The 27,310-nt window shown below is 43.7% G+C and overlaps 1 protein-coding gene across 1 annotated transcript; it reads left to right on the forward strand.

The window, feature by feature from the left end:
• The first annotated feature begins 4,361 nt into the window (after nt 1–4,361).
• On the forward strand, nt 4,362–25,620 carry pias1a (protein inhibitor of activated STAT, 1a). The gene is made up of 15 exons (XM_062989435.1): nt 4,362–4,399; nt 4,685–4,820; nt 8,957–9,395; nt 16,632–16,716; nt 17,582–17,629; nt 17,722–17,812; nt 19,133–19,267; nt 20,476–20,581; nt 21,192–21,265; nt 21,530–21,690; nt 22,518–22,648; nt 23,051–23,231; nt 23,368–23,507; nt 23,619–23,659; nt 24,787–25,620. Exons 2-15 carry the CDS (start codon nt 4,731–4,733, stop codon nt 25,045–25,047), a joined length of 1,983 nt encoding a protein of 660 aa, XP_062845505.1. The 5' UTR covers nt 4,362–4,399; nt 4,685–4,730; the 3' UTR covers nt 25,048–25,620.
• Nucleotides 25,621–27,310: the final 1,690 nt, after the last annotated feature.

Genomic DNA, 27,310 nt, shown 5'->3' on the forward strand with positions numbered 1-27,310 from the left:
GCTCTGCCATGCATCCATTGTTGGGCCCTTAAACAAGGCCCTTAATCCTTTTGGCTCCAGGGGTGCCGTACAATGCCTGACCCCAGTTCTGACCCCAGCCTCTATATTGTGTGCATACATATGCTTATACAGTGTATCACGAAAGTGAGTACACCCCTCACATTTCTGCAAATATTTCATTATATCTTTTCATGGGACAACACTATAGACATGAAACTTGGATATAACTTAGAGTAGTCAGTGTACAGCTTGTATAGCAGTGTAGATTTACTGTCTTCTGAAAATAACTCAACACACAGCCATTAATGTCTAAATAGCTGGCAACATAAGTGAGTACACCCCACAGTGAACATGTCCAAATTGTGCCCAAATGTGTCGTTGTCCCTCCCTGGTGTCATGTGTCAAGGTCCCAGGTGTAAATGGGGAGCAGGGCTGTTAAATTTGGTGTTTTGGGTACAATTCTCTCATACTGGCCACTGGATATTCAACATGGCACCTCATGGCAAAGAACTCTCTGAGGATGTGAGAAATAGAATTGTTGCTCTCCACAAAGATGGCCTGGGCTATAAGAAGATTGCTAACACCCTGAAACTGAGCTACAGCATGGTGGCCAAGGTCATACAGCGGTTTTCCAGGACAGGTTCCACTCGGAACAGGCTTCGCCAGGGTCGACCAAAGAAGTTGAGTCCACGTGTTCGGCGTCATATCCAGAGGTTGGCTTTAAAAAATAGACACATGAGTGCTGCCAGCATTGCTGCAGAGGTTGAAGACGTGGGAGGTCAGCCTGTCAGTGCTCAGACCATACGCCGCACACTGCATCAACTCGGTCTGCATGGTCGTCATTTCAGAAGGAAGCTGACGCACAAGAAAGCCAGCAAACAGTTTGCTGAAGACAAGCAGTCCAAGAACATGGATTACTGGAATGCCCTGTGGTCTGACGAGACCAAGATAAACTTGTTTGGCTCAGATGGTGTCCAGCATGTGTGGCGGCGCCCTGGTGAGAAGTACCAAGACAACTGTATCTTGCCTACAGTCAAGCATGGTGGTGGTAGCATCATGGTCTTGGGCTGCATGAGTGTTGCTGGCACTGGGGAGCTGCGGTTCATTGAGGGAAACATGAATTCCAACATGTACTGTGACATTCTGAAACAGAGCATGATCCCCTCCCTTCGAAAACTGGGCCTCATGGCAGTTTTCCAACAGGATAACGACCCCAAACACAACCTCCAAGATGACAACTGCCTTGCTGAGGAAGCTGAAGGTAAAGGTGATGGACTAAACCCAATTGAGCACCTGTGGCGCATCCTCAAGTGGAAGGTGGAGGAGTTTAAGGTGTCTAACATCCACCAGCTCCGTGATGTCATCACGGAGGAGTGGAAGAGGATTCCAGTAGCAACCTGTGCAGCTCTGGTGAATTCCATGCCCAGGAGGGTTAAGGCAGTGATAATAATGGTGGTCACACAAAATATTGACACTTTAGGCACAATTTGGACATGTTCACTGTGGGGTGTACTCACTTATGTTGCCAGCTATTTAGACATTAATGGCTGTGTGTTGAGTTATTTTCAGAAGACAGTAAATCTACACTGCTATACAAGTTGTACACTGACTACTCTTAGTTATATCCAAGTTTCATGTCTATAGTGTTGTCCCATGAAAAGATATAATGAAATATTTGCAGAAATGTGAGGGGTGTACTCACTTTCGTGATACACTGTATATACAGTATATACAGTGTATCACAAAAGTGAGTACACCCCTCACATTTCTGCAGATATTTAAGTATATCTTTTCATGGGACAACACTGACAAAATGACACTTTGACACAATGAAAAGTAGTCTGTGTGCAGCTTATATAACAGTGTATATTTATTCTTCCCTCAAAATAACTCAATATACAGCCATTAATGTCTAAACCACCGGCAACAAAAGTGAGTACACCCCTTAGTGAAAGTTCCTGAAGTGTCAATATTTTGTGTGGCCACCATTATTTCCCAGAACTGCCTTAACTCTCCTGGGCATGGAGTTTACCAGAGCTTCACAGGTTGCCACTGGAATGCTTTTCCACTCCTCCATGACGACATCACGGAGCTGGCGGATATTCGAGACTTTGCGCTCCTCCACCTTCCGCTTGAGGATGCCCCAAAGATGTTCTATTGGGTTTAGGTCTGGAGACATGCTTGGCCAGTCCATCACCTTTACCCTCAGCCTCTTCAATAAAGCAGTGGTCGTCTTAGAGGTGTGTTTGGGGTCATTATCATGCTGGAACACTGCCCTGCGACCCAGTTTCCGGAGGGAGGGGATCATGCTCTGCTTCAGTATTTCACAGTACATATTGGAGTTCATGTGTCCCTCAATGAAATGTAACTCCCCAACACCTGCTGCACTCATGCAGCCCCAGACCATGGCATTCCCACCACCATGCTTGACTGTAGGCATGACACACTTATCTTTGTACTCCTCACCTGATTGCCGCCACACATGCTTGAGACCATCTGAACCAAACAAATTAATCTTGGTCTCATCAGACCATAGGACATGGTTCCAGTAATCCATGTCCTTTGTTGACATGTCTTCAGCAAACTGTTTGCGGGCTTTCTTGTGTAGAGACTTCAGAAGAGGCTTCCTTCTGGGGTGACAGCCATGCAGACCAATTTGATGTAGTGTGCGGCGTATGGTCTGAGCACTGACAGGCTGACCCCCCACCTTTTCAATCTCTGCAGCAATGCTGACAGCACTCCTGCGCCTATCTTTCAAAGACAGCAGTTGGATGTGACGCTGAGCACGTGCACTCAGCTTCTTTGGACGACCAACACGAGGTCTGTTCTGAGTGGACCCTGCTTTTTTAAAACGCTGGATGATCTTGGCCACTGTGCTGCAGCTCAGTTTCAGGGTGTTGGCAATCTTCTTGTAGCCTTGGCCATCTTCATGTAGCGCAACAATTCGTCTTTTAATATCCTCAGAGAGTTCTTTGCCATGAGGTGCCATGTTGGAACTTTCAGTGACCAGTATGAGAGAGTGTGAGAGCTGTACTACTAAATTGAACACACCTGCTCCCTATGCACACCTGAGACCTAGTAACACTAACAAATCACATGACATTTTGGAGGGAAAATGACAAGCAGTGCTCAATTTGGACATTTAGGGGTGTAGTCTCTTAGGGGTGTACTCACTTTTGTTGCCGGTGGTTTAGACATTAATGGCTGTATATTGAGTTATTTTGAGGGAAGAATAAATTTACACTGTTATATAAGCTGCACACAGACTACTTTTCATTGTGTCAAAGTGTCATTTTGTCAGTGTTGTCCCATGAAAAGATATACTTAAATATCTGCAGAAATGTGAGGGGTGTACTCACTTTTGTGATACACTGTATATATATGCATTCTGTAACAGTCTAAAGCCAAAGCACGAGCGATTTCTAGTCCAGTTGTTTACGACGTGCCTGCTGCTTTTTCTTCTCGCTTCTTGCAGCTTCATAAAAAATGTATTTACAGAAGTAATGAATAGTAAATTTAGCAGCTCCGTGTTTGTGCGGGCTTCACAGCTTCACCCAACCAGGCAAACACCCTCCCTCGGCTAAATGTATTTGCATTTTATAAGAGAATTTGCTGTTTGTCTTTGTGTACTTGGTTCATGACATCAGTGCATTGCTTCAAACTCATATTCTTAAACTCTTGTTTGTTGGACTTGGTGTCTTGTGAATAACGTTCACATTCAGTGTTTTATTAAGCTTTTGGCTAAAATACGTCAGTCATTAAGAATTAATTACTAACACGGAAATATTCAACGCCCCTCACTTACGTGATATGTATAGAATTTAAAAACGTCTTATTAAACATAAAAGCAATTTTGATAGCATAAGTCAACAGAATTGACCAAGCTTTGATTGACCAAAGTTCACTTATCACAGAAAGTGTAACATTCCTTCTCAAAATGTCTTGGTATTTCTTATGGTCAAGACCATCATCACTGACCCATCTCCATGCTTGACGGAAGGCTAGTATTCCTCTGGTCATAAGTTGCTTTTCTTGCACCAGACAAACTACCCATCCATATGATTGAAAGGTTCCAGAATTAATGCATCACCAATAGAACTGTATTCCAGAACTCTGCAGTAGGAAAGTTGACCCGTTCTGTGATTCTCGGTCAAGATTGGCATGCATTGTGACGTCCAGCCATGAAGTTCTTGGTTGTTTGGTGATCTTCTTGTCTGGTCATCCTGTAAGTCTTCCTCATTAACACTAAGTTTTTTCTTGAATGCCAAGGCCTGTGCTTAAAATTTTGGGCTTTTGGCGCCGCCAGGTCCAACTACAACTGTAATTATATCTGTGTTTTCACAGCTTGCTCAAAATAGTGAAATAAAAGTCTCACCAGCTTTGAACTTTCAGTTATACAGTAAGTAGACTGCACATTATTATTTGTGTTTTAGCACTTATTTATATTCAGAGTCTGCGCTTTCTCAGTGGGTGCTGTCACTAGTTCCAATAAATGTTAATTAAGCACAATGGCAGTGTAGCAGTGTAGGAATGATACTGTTTTGAATAAAATATAAAATATAAAGCTTTCAATGGACATGAAAGGAAAATGAAACATTTATGGTTTCTTTCTTTTATTTTACAGTGTAGTTGGTTGGGGTGGTAATGATTAACTGGTTAACTTTTGTTGATCTCAACTACGTAGGAGAATCTTCAGTGTTGGACGATGAGGTCACTGAGGACTTGATTACATGCCAACAAACCTGGAAAACCACGCAATGGAAGGCAGATGGGAAGAGTTCAGGCGAACTGGCGTACAGTCTTCATCAAATCACATGCCGGTAAAATTATGCTGAACATAGACCACTGAAGTCGTGCGTCATTCTGTAGTCCTCGTTATGCCCATATTTGGAGACCCGGGTCCAGACCCGATTTTCAATGGCAAAAATGAATGTTTTTTTTTTTTTTAATCGGCTCTAACGCATCCTGTGCTAAATAAACATGTTCAGAACCCTGTACGTTTTGTCCAACGTACATTTTTGTCCTGTACATCACTGGATCCTATAAATTATGAGGTTGTTAAAGGGTCGTAATACTAATAATGCTACACGAAAGTTAATGCTACTGCGCATTAATTAGACTTCACCAGTCGAACTACACCAATCGAATGGACGGCATGAGCAGCCCGCGTTTGGTGAGCGCAACCAAAGGCGTAACACCCGACCATCCTCGCTTTCTACTTTAATGTATTTAGCTACTAAAAATATGAAGTAAAACTTGTGAATATCACTGCACTGTTACACTACGCTGGTTCGTGCGGTTATTTAAGAGGCTTATAAAAGAAAGAAGTGTACAGTAGCATTGGCTTACATGTAGCAGTATTCATATTTTGACTCTTTAACGACTTCATAATTCAGAGGATCCAGTGATAATAGACAGAAGAATCTCCATTCAAAATTTCTCTTAGACCCGGGTTACCAAATATGGGCATAACAACATGGCGTAGACTACAAAATGACGACACGAGGTCTATTATTCAACGTGGAGTACAGCCTTACGTTGAATTTTATATATACAGTAGATCTAGTTTTTTTTATATGCGTTTATGCTATTCCTAAAGATTAAACCACATTACATCAAATACTCCAATGTGTCGCCAGGTAGCCAGACAGAAATCTGATTGCTGTAACTTCTTTACCATTCGGATCGGCTCAACACCGAACCTACAGCTTTCCGTATTGTCACTCCGTTAAGTTTAGTCTTTGCTGATGCTACGGCGTCAGTTTGATAGTCAAATAGGTCTTCCAGAGACAGATGCCTCTCGAACAACCTCCCTCTGCAGACACAACCCTGATACTCGAGACACATGAAAGGATTTGAGGTAAACGGGGTCTTTGGTTCATTTCTGAGCTGTTCGGTCCGGTCCTCACAGTGCAGCTTTGATCTTGCTTGCTTCATACACTCGGCGTGTTATTGATTCCTAAATCTTCCCAACCCTGCTCTGTTGGTTCTCGAGCATTGTTGTTTGATTTCGCATTGTTTCGATGGACGGGGGTATTTCGGGTGTGTGTTTACTTACCTGTGATGGATGGAGATGTGTGTACTACCTTATGATCATGCAATATGGTGCAATACTGCACTATACATACAGGTCATCCTCACTTGCACCTTTGTCTTCCCATTCATTTTCGACAGTGATGTTTGCTGCATTACTTCACCTGAGAGTGAGAGAGTGAGCGAGCAAGGGGTTGGTGGGGGGTCGGGTAATGTTATTCCTATGATGAAGACAAGTTTGATTGACAGGTTCAGGTTCTGTTCTCAAACACGCATTCAGAGACTCACGCCTGCTGTGTGTTTTCAATGAAGCTGCCTGTTGGTTTGACTGCCTCTGGCTGGGTGTGGGGTATAAGTGCCAGTGCGTGTGTCGGTCTGTCCGTCGTGTGCGTGTGTGTGTGTAGGTGTGTGTGTAGGTTCGCTGAAGCTGCCGACCTGTCTGTGTGCTGTCTGTGTGATGGTATAAGTGCATTTTAGCGTGTGTGTGTGTGTGTGTGTGTGTCTGGAGGCCATACAGGTCGTATTTGTATGTTTTTAGTTTGGCCATGTGGGTGTGTGTGTGTGTGTGGGTGTGGAGGTTCACAGAAGCTGCTGACCTGTGTGTGTGTGTGTGTGTGTGTGTGTGTGTGTGTGTGTGTGTGTGTGTGTGTGTGTGAGTGTGTGTGTGTGTGTGTGTGTGAGTGTGTGTGAGTCTGTCTTTCATTTTCATTTGTTTTGGAAGCTGAGCAGCTCATGTCTCAGCCCTTCCCCCATCACCCACCCATAATCTCTCTCTCTCTCCTCTCTCACTTCTCTCTCTTCTCTCTCTCTCACTCCCCCCCCTTCGTTTCGTTCTCTCTCACACTCACTCGTTCACTGATATGTCTCACTCTCCTCTCTCTCTTCTCTCTCTCTCACTCCCCCCCTTCGTTTCGTTCTCTCTCACACTCTCGTTCACTGATATCTGTCTCACTCTCCTCTCTCTCTTTCGCTCACCCGCTCACTTCTCTCACTTCTCTCACTCTCATGACCACCCTTCTCCCTCTTTCTCACAAGCTCTCTCTTGCTATCCTTTTCAATCACTTCAATCACATGATCTCTCTCTCTCTCTCACTCCCTCTCTGTTTGTTTTGCATGGCACTCTCTCATCTTGCTTTCATGTTCACCCTCACTGGCATTTTCGCACTCCTGCTCACGTTCCCTCACGTGGCTATATTTATCCCCGTAGCACGACGGTTTCTCACGCAGTGCCGCCTTAGGGCTCGAACTCATTAGTGGTTTCCGTCCTTTCAGATTCACTGAATCTTTTCACAATATTATGTAAGGTAGATGGTAAAAGGCTAAATGATTCGAGTTCTCTCATGAAGTTTGGAATCATTGCTCTTTTTATACCTGATCACCTGATTCTTTTTGTAATCATTGGTATCATAATTACTGATTACAGGGGAGCGCTCACTGCATGACCGATCACTGAGAATTTTAAACATGCTTGAAGATATTACAGCTACAGACACACTCATGAGGGGTACGTGCCCCATCTAATCACCGATCAAATAGAGGCCCAGGGACCTAACCAGTCCAAAAATTGTGTCGTCTACATGAGACGCAACTCAAACCAAAGGCTGTATGGATGTGTACCTGGAGGGCTCCACTGTCCCAAAATAGTGTTCCCTTTCTTTTTAATGAAGTGTGTTTAGTATGGGATGTTTGTTACGTCTTCAGTTTGGTTTTACTGTGTATTTTTGGAAAAAAGGCTCGGTTTGGTGTTTGTGTTCTGCAGTCTTCATCCATATTTGATAGTCTGGTTCACAGGCTGTAGAGACTGCTCCGAGTTGGAGGCGGTGTGTGTGTGTGTGTGTGTGTGTGGGAGAGAGAGCGAGAGAGAGAGCGCAATTTTATATATTTGGGGTTCTTTGATGTATACAGTTTGTGTCTGAATTCCTGTGTGTGTGTGTGTGTGTGTGATTTTATCTGGTTTTTGTAATACTGGGGTACTTTGATGTTTGTATATAGGGGTCTGTGTGTGTGTGCACTTAAGTCAGATTGTGTCTGAATTCCTGTGTGTGTGTGTGAGATTGTATATATTTTATGTAATACTGGGGTTCTTTGATGTTGAGTGCGTGTTTGTATATTGGGGTCTGTGCATGTACACTTAGGTCAGATTGTGTCTGCATTCCTGTGTGTGTGTGTGTATGAGAGATAGAGAGAGTCATTTTATATATTTGGGGTTGTTCTTTGATGTTGAGTGCATGTTTGTATACAGGGGTCTATGTGTGCACTTATTTCTGATTGTGTCTGCATTCCTGTGTGTGTGTGTGTGTGTGTGTGTGTGTGTAATTTTATCTGAAATTTGGGGTTGTTCTTTGATGTTGAGTCCATGTTTTTATATAGTCAGTATAATTTGTATATAAGTCAGATTGTGTCTGCATTCCTGTGTGTGTGTGTGTGTGTGTGTGTGTATGTGTGTGTGTGTTGGTTAGGATGAGGATATATAATCTGTGTTTGGTGGGTAAACAGTCTGGACTGTGCAAACTGAGTGAGTCATGCTACACAAGCCTGTATCTCAGTGTGGAACATTTTTATTTGTCTCCTAAATAAGAAATACACTGGTATACGTTACGCTGGTGTATGTTATGCCGATATACGTTACACTGAGATATGTTATGCTTATGTAAGGGTAATATCAGGGTAACAAATATCACCGCAGCATGTGTAAGTGTAATATATACGCTAGTCCACTGCTGGGTGTCCTGAACCTTTCGGGTTTGAATCTCATGCCGGATGCCCACCCAGGCCTGAGGGTGGGGGGGTTGTAAGGTGTGTCACAGTCACTGCCTCTGTGTAATTGCACCCTTTGCTGTTCGATCAAGGTACCTGCACTAGTCGTAGATGATTTGTGGGGTACCTAGTATCAAAAAAAACATTTTTTCTCTTTTATTTCCAGCAAATGGTAATGAGCCTGCGGGTGTCGGAGCTGCAGGTGCTGCTGGGCTACGCCGGACGCAACAAGCACGGCCGAAAGCACGAGCTGCTGACCAAAGCGCTGCACATGCTGAAGGCGGGCTGCAGTCCAGCCATACACATGAAGATCAAAGAGCTCTACAGACGCCGCTTCCCCGCCAAACTGCTATCACCCGCCGAGCTGGCGATGCAGGGCGTGCGCTCGCCCGTCGTCTCGCTGCCCTCCGGCCTCACCCAGCTGCAGTACGATGGGCACGCGTCACCCGCCTCTCCGTTACTGCCCATCTCGCTCCTGGGGCCCAAGCACGAGCTGACGCTGCCCCATCTGACCTCCACGCTACACCCCGTCCACCCAGACGTCAAGTTACAGAGGTTGCCCTTCTACGACGTCCTCGACGAGCTCATCAAGCCCACCAGCCTCGGTAAGTCAGTCACTCTTCTGAGTATGTCTGTGGGAATTTGTGCACATTCACTCAAAATTGTGTTTATATGGCTGGGCACTGGATTAACTGATGTTCCAGATCATTCCAAAGCTGTTTAGTGGGGCTGAGGTCAGGGATCTGTGCTGGCCACTTGAGTTTCTTTAAACCAATATACACTATATAGCCAAAAGTATGTGGACACCTGACTCTAAGCTTGTTGGACAGCCCATGTCAAAAACAAATGGTATTGAAATAGAGTGTTTGCTATGTGATCTTTCCGGCTAGAACAGCCCTTAATCTTCTGTGAAGGCTTCTCACAAGACCTTGTGAGTATGTCTGTGGGAATTTGTGCCCATTCACTCAAAATAGCATTTATATGGCTGGGCACTGTAGTCAAGAAAGCCTCAGTTGATGTTCCAGTTCATTCCGGAGCTGTTCAGTGGGGCTGAGCTCAAGGATCTGTGCTGGCCACTGGAGTTTCTTTATATAAACCATATGGCCAAAAGTGTTTGGACACCCGACCCTAAGCTAGGAATGACGGGGGGGGGGGGGATGTGGGAGGAAGAGGAGGTCTGGTGGGCAAAGATTAAGGAGGTGTGATTTGAAAAAACAAAGGATGGTGGTGGTTATAGAGGGGCAATCATTACCCAAAGGGGTGTGACATCCATGCCTGACCAGGAAAGGGCCTTCCCTAAACTGTTGCTGCAAAGTTGAAAGCATATAATTTCCTTTATATAAGTGAATGCTCCGAAGCCCATTACCGCTAGGTTCCAGGGATTGTATCCTTATCAGTGCTATCGCCCAGTGAGGCGTCACATACAGACATGATCGGCTGTGCCTGAGGAAGGGATGATAGCTGAGTCTCGGCCATGGATTGGCCTCCTGTCAGAGGTGTGTTACCGCCTTACACCCAGTCATTTAGATGTAAACGGACCCACCATGACCCTAACCTAGGATCATTCATTCATTTATCGTCTGTTTTACCACCGTCTAATCCTGGTCAGGGTCACGGTGGGACTGATTCTATTAAATAATGAGTATTTTTATATGAGTCCACTTCTAATCTCATAGAATCTAATCTCATAACTTCCTGGTGCCCAGCATTGTCTGGCATTGCATGATTATCAGAGGAAACAGGTCTCCGTTTCCTTCCACCCCTTGACATGGCTAGGTTTGGACTATTTACTGCTCGCCACCCTTCTAAAAATGGATCAAGTTTACTCCAGCACTGTATCACTTTAAATACTGTCTTTTTAATTTATTAATTTTAATGTATTTTTTTTACCCTTTCTTTAACCTGGTAAAATATAAATTGACCCATAATATAAAGACAAATAATTAAATGAGATTAAATTAAATTAAATTAAATTAAATTAAATTAAATTAAATTAATATTTATTCTGGCTCTGTGTTTCTCCTGTGGGTGCTTGGGTGGCACAGCAGTAAATGACACAAGCCTACTACCGCTGGAATCCTGGGTTTGTATTGTATTCCTAGCAGTGCTATCATCACAGACAGGATCAGCTGTGTCTGAGAAATGGGGGCTAGCCGAGTCCCGGCCATGGATTGGTGCCTGTCTGAGGTGTGTTACTTCCCTGCACCCAGTGATTCCAAGGAAAGTCGGAGCCACTGCTATTTTGTCCTAGTTAGTTATAGGTAGTCCCCGTATTCCAATAGCCTATTAATTATTTTTAATCTTCTCAGCTAAATGCATGGGGACCCCCCACAGGCTCACTGAGGCCCCCTGGTTGAGATGAAAAAAAACAACCCGGGTCTCAGTGTTGCTCGTCACTCTGAATTGCCAAAAAACTAAGTATCTAATTCAGTGTAACAATAAATATTCTTTAAATTCATACAACCGCAGGACCACCCATAATCTCCCTAATTCTGCTCCACCCTACACTAGAAACAGCAGGTCTGTTTAATACACAGACTCTCTGTCGCCTCGCATAATTTTCAGGTGACCGACACCTTATAATTAACCAGTTCAACACACACAATGCCAGATAAACCACCACCGCTCCACACACACACAGTCTCTGATCAACCAACCACATATCATTACTTCTTACAGCTAAACAGTGATTAAATCTTACATCTCAGACGGCAACTCACTGTCCCGTCCACACGGTGACGTCCAGAGCTTCAAACAAACAAGTATGAACACATACAAACAAGAGGAGCGACGTGATTGCATACTGACAAACCTGATACAGTGTTTATTTATATACACACATACATAAAAAAAGGCATGCAATTATAATTCTCTGGAAGTTTCTGGAAAAACCAATGGACAGATTTCATTTACTTTATATCTTTATCCACTTACAGTACTGTGACTTCAAGACCTTCTTGTTTCTACATTCACTGTCCATTTTATCAGCTCCACTCATCATATAGAAGCACTTTGTAGTTCTACAACTACTGACTGTAGTCCATCTGTTTCTCTGCATGCTTTGTTAGCCTCCTTTCACCCTGTTCTTCAATGGTCAGGACTCTCCCAGGACCACCACAGAGCAGGTATTATTTAGGTGGTGGATCATTCTCAGCACTGCAGTGACACTGACATGGTGGTGGTGTGTTAGTGTGTGTTGTGCTGGTATGAGTGGATCAGACACAGTAATGCTGATAGAGTTTTTAAACACCTCACTGTCACTGCTGGACTGAGAATAGTCCACCAACCGAAAACATCCAGCCAACAGCGCCCCGTGGGCAGCGTCCTGTGCCCACTGATGAAGGTCTAAAAGATGACCAACTCAAACAGCATCAATAGATGAGCGATCGTCTCTGACTTGACATCTACAAGGTGGACCAACCAGGTAGGAGTGTCTAATAGAGTGGACAGTGAGTGGACACGTTATTTAAAAACTCCAGCAGCGCTGCTGTGTCTGATCCACTCATACCAGCACAACACACACTAACACACCACCACCATGTCAGTGTCACTGCAGTGCTGAGAATGATCCACCACCTAAATAATACCTGCTCTGTGGTGGTCCTGTGGGGGTCCTGACCATTGAAGAACAGGGTAAAAGCCGGCTAAAAAGTATGTAGAGAAACAGATGGACTACAGTCAGTAATTGTAGAACTACAAAGTGCTCCTATATGATAAGTGGAGCTGATAAAATGGACAGTGTGTGTAGAAACAAGAAGGTGGTTTTAATGTTATGGCTGATCGGTGTACTTTGTCTCTAGTGCTGGACAGATCATAAGAACAGATTTAATAAAATGCCGTCTGATGTTTGTCTTCTTCTGAGATTACAAATGTTTAAGTACAGTGGTTGTAGTTGAAGGTTTGCACATTTTAATTTGTGTTTATTGATGGAATTAAACAACTGCCCCAGACTTTCATTATAATATAATTTTTATATAATTTATATTTGTCGAAATACAGGTTGGAAGATAAAGATGTAGCATCGTCCTCTTCAGACTAAAGCGAGAGCCCACAGGGACATGGGTTTCATGTCTCTGTCCAATTCTAATCACACATCAGATGGTTTAGCCTGTACGGTTATTTTTAGCACTGGCTCAAGCCGAGGGAAACAGTTTTTTTCTCTTTCGCTCTCACTGTCCGCTCGTCTGTCCATTAGTCCGTCTGTCCATCTATCATGCCCTCTCTCTCGGCCTGCATTCTGTTGATCTATTCTTTTCTCTTGTTTTGTTTCTCTCTTGTTTTCTCACTGTCTTTGCTCAGTTTCTGCCTGTGCTTGTTATATCGCTCATTCTCTTATTCGTTCCCTCTTTCTTCCTTTCCTCCTTCTATCCGTCCGTTCGTCCGTATGTCTGGCCATCCTTCACTTTAACAATTATGGCATCGAGCAGACGCTTTTATCCAAAGCAGCTTAGAATTGACTGAATACAATGCAAGTATTTAAGGATTAATGGCCTTGCTTAAGGGCCCAGGAGTGCCAACTTGCCAGTGAAGGGACTTGAACCAGCAACCTTCTGGTCACTAGTCCAGTGAGCTACCACTGCCCCTTTTTTCCTCCTTCCTTTCTTTCTTCCTTCCATCCTTCCTTTACATTTAGTAAGGCATTTAGCAAGGCATTTAGCAGACACTTTTATCCAAAGTGACTTACAGTTGACTGAATACAATGCAAGCAATTAAGAGTTAAGGGCCTTGCTCAAGGGCCCACCAGTGGCAACTGAGCAGTGGAGGGACCTGAACCAGCAACCTTGGCCAACCACTGAACTACCACTGCCTCTTCCTTCCTTCCTTCCTTCCTTCCCTTTATTTCTGTCTTTACTACAATCACTAAATGAAGTGTAAATCACTGACCTCAGTTACAACCTGTTACATAGCATTAGCAATCTGATAATAGGTTGATGAACGTTCCCTGAGGTTGGCCGTCATCTGATTCCTTTCGGTGTTGTCCCTATTTTTTTTCTTTCCTGTGTGTGTGTGTGTGTGTGTGTGTGTGTGTGTGTGTGTGTGTGTGTGTGTGTGTGTGTGTGTGTGTGTCTATGTGGGAAACTGCAGATGAGTGTAATTCATTAGTTGCCTCTTGACATGAGAGAAGAAAGAGCTTGCATTGGAGTGAACAAGATGGTGTGGTTGTGTGAACATTGTATATATATATATATATATATATATATATATATATATATACAGTGTATCACAAAAGTGAGTACACCCCTCACATTTCTGCAAATATTTCATTATATCTTTTCATGGGACAACACTATAGAAATAAAACTTGGATATAAGTTAGAGTAGTCAGTGTACAACTTGTATAGCAGTGTAGATTTACTGTCTTCTGAAAATAACTCAACACACAGCCATTAATGTCTAAATGGCTGGCAACATAAGTGAGTACACCCCACAGTGAACATGTCCAAATTGTGCCCAAAGTGTCAATATTTTGTGTGACCACCATTATCATCCAGCACTGTCTTAACCCTCCTGGGCATGGAATTCACCAGAGCTGCACTGGTTGCTACTGGAATTCTCTTCCACTCCTCCATGATGACATCATGGAGCTGGTGGATGTTAGACACCTTGAACTCCTCCACCTTCCACTTGAGGATGCGTCACAGGTGCTCAATTGGGTTTAGTCCATCACCTTTACCTTCAGCTTCCTCAGCAAGGCAGTTGTCATCTTGGAGGTTGTGTTTGGGGTCGTTATCCTGTTGGAAAACTGCCATGAGGCTCAGTTTTCGAAGGGAGGGGATCATGCTCTGTTTCAGAATGTCACAGTACATGTTGGAATTCATGTTTCCCTCAATGAACTGCAGCTCCCCAGTGCCAGCAACACTCATGCAGCCCAAGACCATGATGCTACCACCACCATGCTTGACTGTAGGCAAGATACAGTTGTCTTGGTACTTCTCACCAGGGCGCCGCCACACATGCTGGACACCATCTGAGCCAAACAAGTTTATCTTGGTCTCGTCAGACCACAGGGCATTCCAGTAATCCATGTTCTTGGACTGCTTGTCTTCAGCAAACTGTTTGCGGGCTTTCTTGTGCGTCAGCTTCATTCTGGGATGACGACCATGCAGACCGAGTTGATGCAGTGTGCGGCGTATGGTTTGAGCACTGACAGGCTGACCTCCCACGTCTTCAACCTCTGCAGCAATGCTGGCAGCACTCATGTGTCTATTTTTTAAAGCCAACCTCTGGATATGACGCCGAACACGTGGACTCAACTTCTTTGGTCGACCATGGCGAAGCCTGTTCCGAGTGGAACCTGTCCTGGAAAACCGCTGTATGACTTTGGCCACCATGCTGTAGCTCAGTTTCAGGGTGTTAGCAATCTTCTTATAGCCCAGGCCATCTTTGTGGAGAGCAACAATTCTATTTCTCACATCCTCAGAGAGTTCTTTGCCATGAGGTGCCATGTTGAATATCCAGTGGCCAGTATGAGAGAATTGTACCCAAAACACCAAATTTAACAGCCCTGCTCCCCATTTACACCTGGGACCTTGACACATGAGGGACAACGACACATTTGGGCACAATTTGGACATGTTCACTGTGGGGTGTACTCACTTATGTTGCCAGCCATTTAGACATTAATGGCTGTGTGTTGAGTTATTTTCAGAAGACAGTAAATCTACACTGCTATACAAGCTGTACACTGACTACTCTAAGTTATATCCAAGTTTCATGTCTATAGTGTTGTCCCATGAAAAGATATAATGAAATATTTGCAGAAATGTGAGGGGTGTACTCACTTTTGTGATACACTGTATATATATATATATATAAATATAGTCCCTGTTTTGTTCCTAATGTGTCTGTGAATGTGGTAATAGGCACTAATTACCTGGAAAACAGCCCCTGGGAGACCCCGAACCCAGAAGTGTCTATTTTTGTCTCACTCTCTCCATCAGCGATGCGCATAACTAGCTTTTCTTAAGCCTGACCGCAAGGACAGACCTCCTAATTGGCCATAAAGCGCACAAAACATGCTCAACTACATTTTATGCTCTATAAAATGAGCTCTAGTAGTAAACAGAAAGGTGTTTGGGATTTGCCTCAGATAATTGAAATATTTCTGGTATACCATTCAGCTGAAATGCAGTATAAACTCTGTTTGGATATGGTGATTGTATTGTGTAATGCTGTCTTGTTTTTAATTGATGCAAGAACATTGTGTTTATGGGTGTGGGTGTAATGATTGTCCAGAAAGGCCATTTCCGAGCGCGGTTATATTTCACTGACTTTTTGTTAAATGGCAATCAATTCCCCACTGAATGGCTAATGTCCTCACTGCTGCATAGTTACTAATGACTAATAACCAAATGACCCAGGCCTGGACATTGGGAATCTATTATTTAATTAAGTTTGTGTTGATATTTGTTTGTGCTGTAGTTTTACCACCACTGTATCTTATCATGGTCACGGTGGGTCCAGTTTTCTCTGAATCACTTTGTATTTATACAAAGTCAACAAATATTGGGCAAATTTGCATTCACACCAAGCATATAGAAGTAGAGAGAAGTTTGGCCTGCTCCTCATTCGGGCGTTTTAATCTGCCTGGCACTGTCAGTTTTCCAAACATCAGAACGAATCTACTGTACACAACACCGACCGATAGAGGTTGGCTTTGGCGTTTGCCTTGCATACCGTCTTTAGATCCTCTTTCAATGTTTTGAAAAGCATTTTCGCTCAGAATTCCAGGACCACAACCCAGATTATGACCTGATACCTCAGCGATTTGTGTTATTTGCTGTAATAAATGCTAAGCAACCTTGAGGATTGAAACGCTCTGTGTTTGTGTGAATCCGCAGCCTCGGACAGCAGCCAGCGCTTTCAGGAGACGTGTTTTGCTTTCGCATTAACACCACAGCAAGTCCAGCAGATCAGCAGCTCCATGTAAGTTACCTTATGACTCTTTTCTGAACTTAGATTGGTTGGGTCAGCACAGACACTATATGGACCAAAGTCCATTGTAATAATTGAACCGTACAAAGGAGAAGCTGAAATGCTTAATGTTTAAATAGGCTAGTAATATATTTACTAGTACGTAAGAAGTACGTCAAGTCCTCTAGATACAAACCAGTTCTGTTCCAAGAGTGGGTTTAAGCCTAAGCACCGACCCCCGCATTCCTCCACCTCCACTTCTCCCACCCAGCAGTCTAGTGGTTAATTTTGTCTGCTGCAGGCGCTGCCCATTGTACACACTAGTGGGCGCCCAGCCGACCGGTAGCAGAATCCCAGCGCTGGTGTGCTAGTGGAAAATCCTGCTGTGCCACCTTGGTGTCCCTAAAGAAAAAGAACAGCTTGCATACAGGAACTGACGATCTTATTATTCATATGATAGCGTCAAGTGTTATCGCTCGCCGCTCTTAGCATTGCAAGCGAGATCATGGCTTATTTTACACTAGATGCCAGATATCCTGGGGTTAAAATAGCCCAATATTAATACAAAAAGGGGGTACACGAATGGTAACACAACCACTTGTTGATAGAATCTGCACTTGACTGAGACCAAGCAGCAGAGATGCGAACTAGCCTATCGTTTTTACATCTATCGGCTCAGTCAGCTGTCATCAGTGCTCTGCACAGCCGCAATTTACTCAGATCAGTCCTAACTAAACACTGCAAGGGCTTGTGGGTAGAAGAATGTTGCTCGAGGATTAAACAGCTTTGCCGAAATCACAGGTGATGACAGTCTAGGATCACAAAACCACACTGTCTGTATTCCATATGAACTAAGCAAGCTTTGTCTTTTTTAAAGGGACATCTCGGGGACCAAATGTGACTTCACTGTACAAGTACAGTTACGGTAAGCAACCGTCAATCTGCATGCTCATGTTTTTGTATATATTTTTATATATTTTTTAACAGACTAAACATATGAATGTATTTTATTCGTAGGTTTTGCTTATCAGAAACGAGCTGTCCACAAGAAGACCACTTTCCTCCTAACCTCTGTGTAAAAGTCAACGGGAAGCCGTGTAATCTGCCGGTATGTGAAGGAAAAAAATCATTAATGAGGTATTTACATGTATATATACATGTCATGACCAGAAGTACGTAGACACCCCTTCTAATTATTAAGCTGAGGTGTTTTAACTACACCTGTTGCTAACAGGCATTTAAAATCAACTATACAATGATTGGCCACTCAGGTGGTGCAGCAGTCTGTTACACTAAGCCCATCACTACTAAGATCCAGGTTCGAATCTCAGCCATGCTATCATGACTGGCTAAATTCGACCCCAATAGACAAAGCTATGCAGTGGATTAACGTCTGTTTGGGGTTTTCCTGCATTATGGCCAGCGTTTCCCACTGGACCCCGACCAACCGTGCTAAAGATTAAATGGTTGATAAGGACTAGGACTAGACTTTTTGCTCTTTCAGCTTGACTACCCCTAAATATCTCCATCAGTCTGCTTAGAGCCCGGACTTCAACCTTACTGATGCATCAGAATAAAGAAATGTAGATAGAGCACCGGGTGGCTCGGTGGGTAGCTCTGTCACCTCACAGCAAGAAGGTCCTGGGTTCGATCCCCACTCGGGGCGGTACGGGTCCTTTCTGTTCAGAGTTTGCATGTTCTCCCAATGTCTGCCTGGGTTTCCTCCCACAGTCCAAAAACATGCAGTCAGGTTAATTGGGGACACTGAATTGCCCTATAGGTGAATGGGTGTGTGTCATGGACTGGCGCCCCCCGTCCAGGGTGTTACTGTGTGCCTTGCGCCCATTGAAAAGCTGGGATAGGCTCAACCACCCCCCGCGACCCTGATTGCATAAGCGGTTAAGAAAGTGAGCGAGTGAGATAGAGCACCAAGTGTCCTCATCCCATGTCACTGCGTGTCTAATGATCTTGATGCTTATTTAACGAATGTGCACAAATTCACACAGGCACAGTCCAAAATCTTGAGTCTTGAGCCATCCTGGACGATTGGAGGCTGTTAAAGCTGCTAGAGGTTGCCAGGTGTCGACGTATTTGCTATGTAGTGTGTAATGACTAGCGAAAGCTTAGCGGGTAGAACTCTGGGTTACCAACCGGAAGGTTGTGTGTTTGAATCCTGGCTCTGCCATGCACTGGGGCTGTACAATGGCCAAACAGCTGGAAAATGCATAAAAAGTATTTGTTTGTAATGTACACGTGTATATGTATGTGTATATATGACAGATAAAGACATTCCATCTGGCCTAGATTATTATTATTATTATTATTAAGGTCAAATCATCCCCAAAGTAACCATAAAGCAACACAATTAAACCATGTACCGGAGTAAAATGTGATACACTTCTTAAGTTTCTGTGGTTTGTATCCTCAGGGTTATCTTCCTCCTACCAAAAACGGAGTTGAACCAAAGCGGCCCAGCAGACCCATCAACATAACCTCACTGGTCAGACTGTCCACCACCGTCCCCAACACCGTTGTCGTGTCCTGGACGTCTGAGATCGGAAGGGTGAGTCCGATTTCGACCGTATCATGCATCGCCAGCACAACCAGTAAAACTATCAAACTAAAAACTTTGTCTGGCATGTGGTAGATGCAGCGCTTCACCGATATCCCCGTCGCTGTAGTCTCAGGCAGCCAGATGCAGCTCTGAACACACATCTGGCGAACATCAGTTTTACAAGTCAGTCGTGCGTTTCATTAAAAGCCGGCTCGAACACGCCCATGACCTCGCGAAACTTCCCCCTGTTGTCTGTTTACTTTACTCGTCAGCTAACCGAAGCAAGCGGCGGGCGATTAGAGCAGATGTTTAAGAGCTAAGCAAATCCAATTTGTACGCCGTCATTCTTTTATTCTCTGTTATGTCTGGATTTGTTTTCTTAGCTCCAGTTTAGTTAAGTTTAACCTTACAATACAGCTTACAGCTTATTTGGCAACAGGTTGTCTTATATCTAGGGCCTTACTAAATTTCACACCAGTCATTAATTAACACATATATTGAAGCTATGAATGGAATGAATGGAAGCTACATTACACAGCACGACCTATATTAATAGCTGAATGTTCGGTGACAGTGTGAGGCTCTTTTTGACACCCCCCTCCTCAGCGTCCACAGGATTGGTTGGGAGTTTTCCAGACATTGTTGTAATTTTAGCTGCTTTAGACTTCGACATCTTGGACATTTTGACTAAACGATTGCTAACTAAATTGCTGTAGGGCCCGCCTCATAGTGCAAATTAACTAGTGAACATGAGGCACTTGTACGCTACCCGAATAAAAAATGTCAAACACATCGCTAAAGCCTGAATCTGAGCTGCATCCCGTTTGCTGGTGTCATTACTGGTGTGCTACATTAACCTTAACATCTACTATGGGATTTATCTCCAGCATTATGGCCTGGCTTATATACACTGCATGACATGGCCACAAGTATTTGAACACCTGACCATTATCTTGTTGGACATCCTATTTAAAAAAGCAAATCGTAACAACTCCTGAGAAGGCTTCTTGCAAGACTGTCTGTATGTCTGTGGGAATTTGTGCCCATCCAGTCAAACGAGCATTTGTATAGCTTGGTCAACAAAGCTTCAATTGATGCGGAAGTTCATTCCAGAGGTTCATGTCTTTATAGAGCTTGCTTCTAGTCATCCTAGAACAGGAAAGGGCCTTCCCTAAACTGTTGCTGCAAAGCTAATTGGTGTGTGTGTGTGTTTTCAGTGTTACTCTATGGCAGTGTACCTGGTGAAGCAGCAGTCATCCACATCACTCTTACAGAGACTCCGGGCCAAAGGCATCAGAAACCCAGACCACTCCAGAGCACTCAGTAAGGAAACGTACTTGAACTCAACACCGCGCTACTTTTCTTAGTCTATACGTACTGGAGCAGTTGTGCTCTAGTTAAAGCCATTAAATAATGAACGTGTGCTTTATACATACAGTATTATTATAGGCTTTGTAAATGAAAGGAGAAATAAAACACTGAATCAACATTATAAAACTCCTAATGAACAGTTTCTCAAGTAGTGTTTCGTTCAGCTTTACAAAGTCTGAACTGCGTGATTGGCTGCATATTACGTGCAGCCGGGTATAAACCTTCAAAGAGTGCTAATGCTAAAAGAATGTTTGTGTAATTGCACTGTAGGTTGTAAATTCTAACCTAATAGCACCTGGGTGCTAGACCGTTCCTTTAGCCTGTTCTGCTAATTTATTACCGTGCTGCCTAGAGACTGTAATAAATAACGCTAGCATGATTCTGCTACCCTAAATAGAACCGAATCCATCCAATGTTTCCTGCTTTAGCTTGTTTCCGAGTCCTAATGATGAACATGGCGTTCGAGATCTGTTTTCCTCTCTGATAGCTGTTGAGGATTTATATTTTGCATTCTTATTTAAAGTTAAGTCTCTGATTTTTTCTGGATTTCTGGATTTTATAGTAAAAGAGAAGCTAACAGCAGATCCCGACAGTGAAATTGCCACTACGAGTCTGCGTGTGTCGTTACTATGTCCGGTAAGCTCACACACTCTTACATATTTTATTACACACCCTAAAAAGAAGTGCTTCTCAAGTTCAGACTTGCAGTTTTAGTCCTCCGAGCTTTAACATGCCTGGAACTTTCAAATTCGCACCAATGTTACTCTATTGGTTTATAATTGACAGTCATTTTTAATCAGTCCAGCAATATTGTTTGTTTTTTTGCTTGTATTAATGGTTTGTATTAATGTGGGTTTTTTCCTCATACCTTTCTATGTGTGTGTGTGTGTGTGTGTGCAGCTGGGAAAGATGCGACTAATGATTCCATGCCGAGCGTTGACGTGTTCCCACCTGCAGTGTTTCGATGCCACACTGTACCTTCAGATGAACGAGAAGAAGCCCACCTGGGTGTGTCCTGTCTGCGACAAAAAAGCACCCTACGAACACCTCATCATCGATGGGTACGTCTACTCACGACACACACGCGCTTATTATCAAAATGATATGACAGCACACCACATATTAAAATGCTATATGCCGGACAGGGTCCTGGAAACACTGGGCGTAGGGCAGGATTACCCTGGACAGTTTTCCACGACTGTGTAACCAGTAACTAACTACCTGTCCTGATTTTCCACAAACACTTGGCAACCCGGAAATTCTGTCACACATCTGCAGATTTGGTCTATGGTAGTCTATGGTCCCAAATAATCACCTTTTCATCCTCTTTGCGAGTCCTTGCTGCAGGAACATCACCAAAATAAAAGGCCGTTAAGAACATGGTCTTTTACACCCTTTTCCTACACAGTTGGACCTTTTTAAGTCGTATGACAACATCAAAAGCATCAAAGGAACTAAAAGCAGGTTTAGGACCGACATAAACCAATTTACTTTGGCTGTCCTTCTTTTTGCTTGCTGGCCAGCAATGGACATTAACAGTAGAAGAAAGCTGGTCCTTCGGACTGTATTTATTAGGGCTCTAACGTTATTGATTTTAGCCCTATAATTAATTATTATTAGCTGAATACATAAACACAAAAACAATCACTGAGTAAATAAAGCATTTCTCTTACTCACAAACCTGTACGAACCTGAATTATATACCAGTGCAAGAGTAACTACAATAAAAACAGTGGTGACATTAATAGCATTAAGTAATACTGAATGTAGGTTGTAATAAAATAAAATGTTGTCTGTCTCTCCCCCGTCTCCCTATTTCTCTCTTTTCCTCCTCCCTCCCTCTTCCTGCCTCCCTCTGTATACCCCCCTTCTCTTTCTCGGTGTACAGGTTGTTTATGGAGATTCTAAACAGCTGTGTGGACTGTGACGAGATTCAGTTTAAGGAAGATGGCAGTTGGGCCCCCATGAGGTCGAAAAAGGAGGTGCAGGAGGTTTCCGCTTCATGTAACGGCGTAGATGGTAAATCGTTTACATTTACATTTACATTTACATTTTCAGCCGCTTTTATCCAAAGCGACCTATGGTCACACAGGGTCTTGCTCAAGGGCCCAACAGTAGCAACCTGGCAGTGGTGGGGTTTGAACCAGAAACCTTTTGATTACTAGTCCAGCACTTTGACCGCTAAGTTACCACTGAGTTGTATCTAACTCAAAATTGTTCTAACCTCCTGCTGTGGAAATAAACAAGCTGCAAGCTGCAGGCACAATTGGTGTACGTGTACACCTGTTGAACGACTTAATCCAAGCTCCCCACAGACTCGAGAAAACGTCTAACATGCTGAATATTTAGAAGCATGATCTTCTGGTTGTGGACGGGAATGAAGATGTTTCACCCCTGTTTTTCTATGTGTCCTATCATCAGGTGGATGTCGGACGTCCGCACCCGAGCGGTCCAGCTCCCACTCGAATGGAAGCGGGAGTGAGAAAGTCGAGGTGATCGACCTGACTCTGGACAGCTCGTCTGAGGACGAGGAGGAGGATGAACCCCCTGCAAAAAGAAGCTGCCCGTCCCTCTCACCAACCTCGCCGCAAATGAACAAAGGGTCTGACAATACTGTTTCAATAAGTGCAATCACTCATAGTGATTTTATTTAATATAATTGTGATGACCGTATATTGTATTTATATTTCCTTCTATGTTTTCTGTGTGAATGTGTTCGTGGGTGCTTGGCCGTGTAGAGTGCTAAATCTGTGTACACAGGCGTCTCCGGCAAGTCGAACTCCCAGCATGCCTCAAGTCGAGACCAGTTACATCCCCCCTCTGCCTCCTCTCATACAGGACTACCGCCACTACTACCCTACACCCAGCGACCTGTCAGGTACACGCACGTACATGAGACGTCACTCCTGTAGCCACGGTGATAGAAATGGATGACGGAATGAATCAAATGAAATCTGAAGAGTCACATTTGGATCTTTTTCTTTAACAGATCTGAACTTCTTTTCCTTCTTACAAGGAGAGAATCATCAGGTAAGATTACGTTCTTTTAGTTTAGTACTAGTTCCTTAGTAATGGATCTTTATTGTAGTGTTCGTTTCTATTTTATGAATCATTTTAAGAATCAGTGATTCATTTGTTCACTCGACTCTTTATTTAACTGCTTAAAGTACAAAGAAAAGCTTAAAAATTTTTTTACTGTCTGACTTGTGTTTTGTAAATATAGTCTAATTTAGAATTTAATGCCTGAAACTTACTCAAAAAAAGTTGGGACAGGGGTGTGTTTACCACTGTACACACACACTCGCTGGACTCCTACAGCTCCAACAATACATACAACTACTTAGTGACTATATTATCACAGGGTGGTACAGTGCCTCGGTGGACAGCACTGTCACCTCACACAAGAAGGTCCTTGGTTCGATTCCCAGGTGGTGCGGATCAAGTCCTTTCTGTGTTGAGTTTGCATGTTCTCCCTCCGGGAGCTCCGGTTTCCACCCACAGTCATCCAATTCACTTGCACGGAGGAAGCAGGACCCGGACCGCTCCACCTGGGGATCGAACCCAGGACCTTCTCGCCGTGAGGCGACAGTGCTACCCACCGAGCCACTGTGCCGCACCATAATTCTTTAATATAAGCGCCGTGATACAAACCCTACAGTTACTTCTTTATTAAAAGCAGGTACCCACCATGTATCGGCCAACACAGCACTTGTCTTTTGGTCACATCCACTTTCTTTTATTAGATTAGAAAACGTCCCTGTATTTATTGTATGTCCTGTATGTATCTGCACTGTGTATATTGTATTGTGTTGCACCCTGGCTTTTTAGTTTCAGTACTTGTATAGAGCTAAAGTGACAGAAATACTAACTGTTGCAGTTTGCAAGTGGAATTTTTACTCATTCTTGCTTGGTAGAAGAATCCAGCTGCTTAACAATCTGTGTCTGATTCTCCTCAGCCAAAACCATGTTTATCCTATTGAAACCAGTGCTTTTTACCAGTTGGTGCACTAGTCTCAAATTCACACCTTCATCTACAAGCCCAGATAGTGGAAACAGCTCTAAAGAATTGAGTTAGAAAAGAATCCTGCTGTCATTTCACCCAATTGTTGCATGGTCACTAAGTTCCATCTGTCTTTTCGTCCGTCTCTGCATCCCAGCACTATAACATGGCTCTGGCAGCAGCGGCCTCGGCGTCGGAAGATCACGAGCTCCTGCTGAACCGCTTCCTCCCGTACGGCTCCTCGCAGCTCTTCTTGGACACCCCGGGCACACAGGTGAGCAGCAACAGCGCAGTTCACGCCACCCTCAACACCAACCGCAGCAACAGCAGCAGCTCCAGCAGCGGCAGCCTTCACACCATCCCTCGCTCCACCTCCGACATCTACGGCTCCATCCCCGATATCATCTCGCTAGACTGACCCATGATCTCACCCTGCGAACGGACTCGAGGGCGTGTTGGGAAAAACAAACACAGACAAAAGAAATGAGGAGATTATTGGGAGGTTTTCCTAACGATGAAGTGCTGTGTACAGAGAACAAATCTATTTTCAGTTTTACATTTTGTATATATATATAAATATATCGATATATACATAGAAATATAAACACAGACGTTTCAGAACTGTTTTCTTTTCTTCCATAGAAAATCATCACTGTGTGTAATTTTATCATCACGTCGGTTGTACATATTTTGTATCTTTTCGTTTCACTTTTTGCTACATCACGTTTAGTGTCATCTTCGATGGCGTCACCCTCCCACACAGGGACATCACGGCGCGTCCGCCCGTCCATCGTCCATGTGGACGATCCAGATGGACCCGGACGTGCTTCTGTAATACTGGCAGTGTTTTTTAACTCCTAGATGGTTTTATAATGGTTTTAAATTATATGAAGAACATGAACTGATTTCTGGATTTTCTTACCTTCAGGACTATGCTGTTTCCTGCCGATTCATGTTTTCTTGAATAGCTTATTTATAATGATTGTGCTTTTCTGCCTTCTTTAAACGTATTCTTTACATTTTCTGACCACTGTTCACTGCTTTCTTCTTTCTTTTATTTTTGGGACTGTAATTCTTATTTCTTTATGTCTGTGCATGTGTATCTGGAAAACAATAGCGGACATTTGAACCCGAGAGTTTTCTCATGGCTAGTAGAGTGTATATCTGACCAGTAACTGTATAGATGGTGGACAACATGTCGACGACGCCCAATCACAGTGTGGCATTATTTCAAATATGGGATAGACGGTGAACGTGTGTTTTCCTGATGCTCATCAATATTTGTTTTACATGGAAGCACTTTGTAAGAAGCAGCAACATGCAGCGGATCATCTTTTGAAATAGAGCAACACCAGTTATTTTTCTATCATTATGCATATACTGTATATACAGTGGGATCAAAAAGTATTTAGTCAGCCACTGATTGTGCAGGTTCTCCTACTTAGAAAGATGAAAGAGGTCTGTAATTTTCATCATAGGTACACTTCAACTATGAGAGACAAAATGAGAAAAAAAAATCCAGGAAATCACATTGTAGGATTTTTAAAGAATTTATCTGTAAATTATGGTGGAAAATAAGTATTTGGTCAATAACAAACAAGCAAGATTTCTGGCTCTCACAGACCTGTAACTTCTTCTTTAAGAAGCTCTTCTGTCCTCCACTCGTTACCTGTATTAATGGCACCTGTTTGACCTTGTTATCTGTATAAAAGACACCTGTCCACAGCCTCAAACAGTCAGACTCCAAACTCAACCATGGCCAAGACCAAAGAGCTGTCGAAGGACACCAGGAAGAAAATTGTAGACCTGCACCAGGCTGGGAAGAGTGAATCTACAATAGGCAAGCAGGTTGGTGTGAGTAAATCAACTGTGGGAACAATTGTAAGAAAATGGAAGATATACAAGACCATTGATAATCTCCCTTGGGGTCAAGATCTCATCCCGTGGGGTCAAAATGATCATGAGAACGGTGAGCAAAAATCCCAGAACTACACGGAGGGACCTGATGAATGACCTGCAGAGAGCTGGGACCAAAGTAACAAAGGCTACCATCAGTAACACTACGCCGAGAGGGACTCAAATCCTGCAGTGCCAGGCGTGTCCCCCTGCTTAAGCCAGTACATGTCCAGGCCCGTCTGAAGTTTGCCAGAGAGCATATGGATGATCCAGAAGAGGATTGGGAGAATATCATGTGGTCAGATGAAACCAAAATGGAACTTGTTGGTAAAAACTCAACTCGTCGTGTTTGGAGGAAGAAGAAGAACCCAAGAACATCATACCTACTGTGAAGCATGGGGGTGGAAACATCATGCTTTGGGGCTGTTTTTCTGCAAAGGGGACAGGACGACTGATCCGTGTTAAGGGAAGAATGAACGGGGCCATGTATCGTGAGATTTTAAGCCAAAACCTCCTTCCATCAGTGAGAGCATTGAAGATGGAACGTGGCTGGGTCTTCCAGCATGACAATGATCCCAAACACACCGCTCGGGCAACGAAGGAGTGGCTCCATAAAAAGCATTTCAAGGTCCTGGAGTGGCCTAGCCAGTCTCCAGACCTCGACCCCATAGAAAATTTGTGGAGTCCGTGTTGCCCAGCGACAGCCCCAAAACATCACTGCTCTAGAGGAGATCTGCATGGAGGAATGGGCCAAAATACCAGCTACAGTGTGTGCAAACCTGGTG

Source organism: Trichomycterus rosablanca, chromosome 27 (genome assembly GCF_030014385.1).
Source record: "Trichomycterus rosablanca isolate fTriRos1 chromosome 27, fTriRos1.hap1, whole genome shotgun sequence".
In the NCBI taxonomy this organism is placed as follows: domain Eukaryota; kingdom Metazoa; phylum Chordata; class Actinopteri; order Siluriformes; family Trichomycteridae; genus Trichomycterus; species Trichomycterus rosablanca.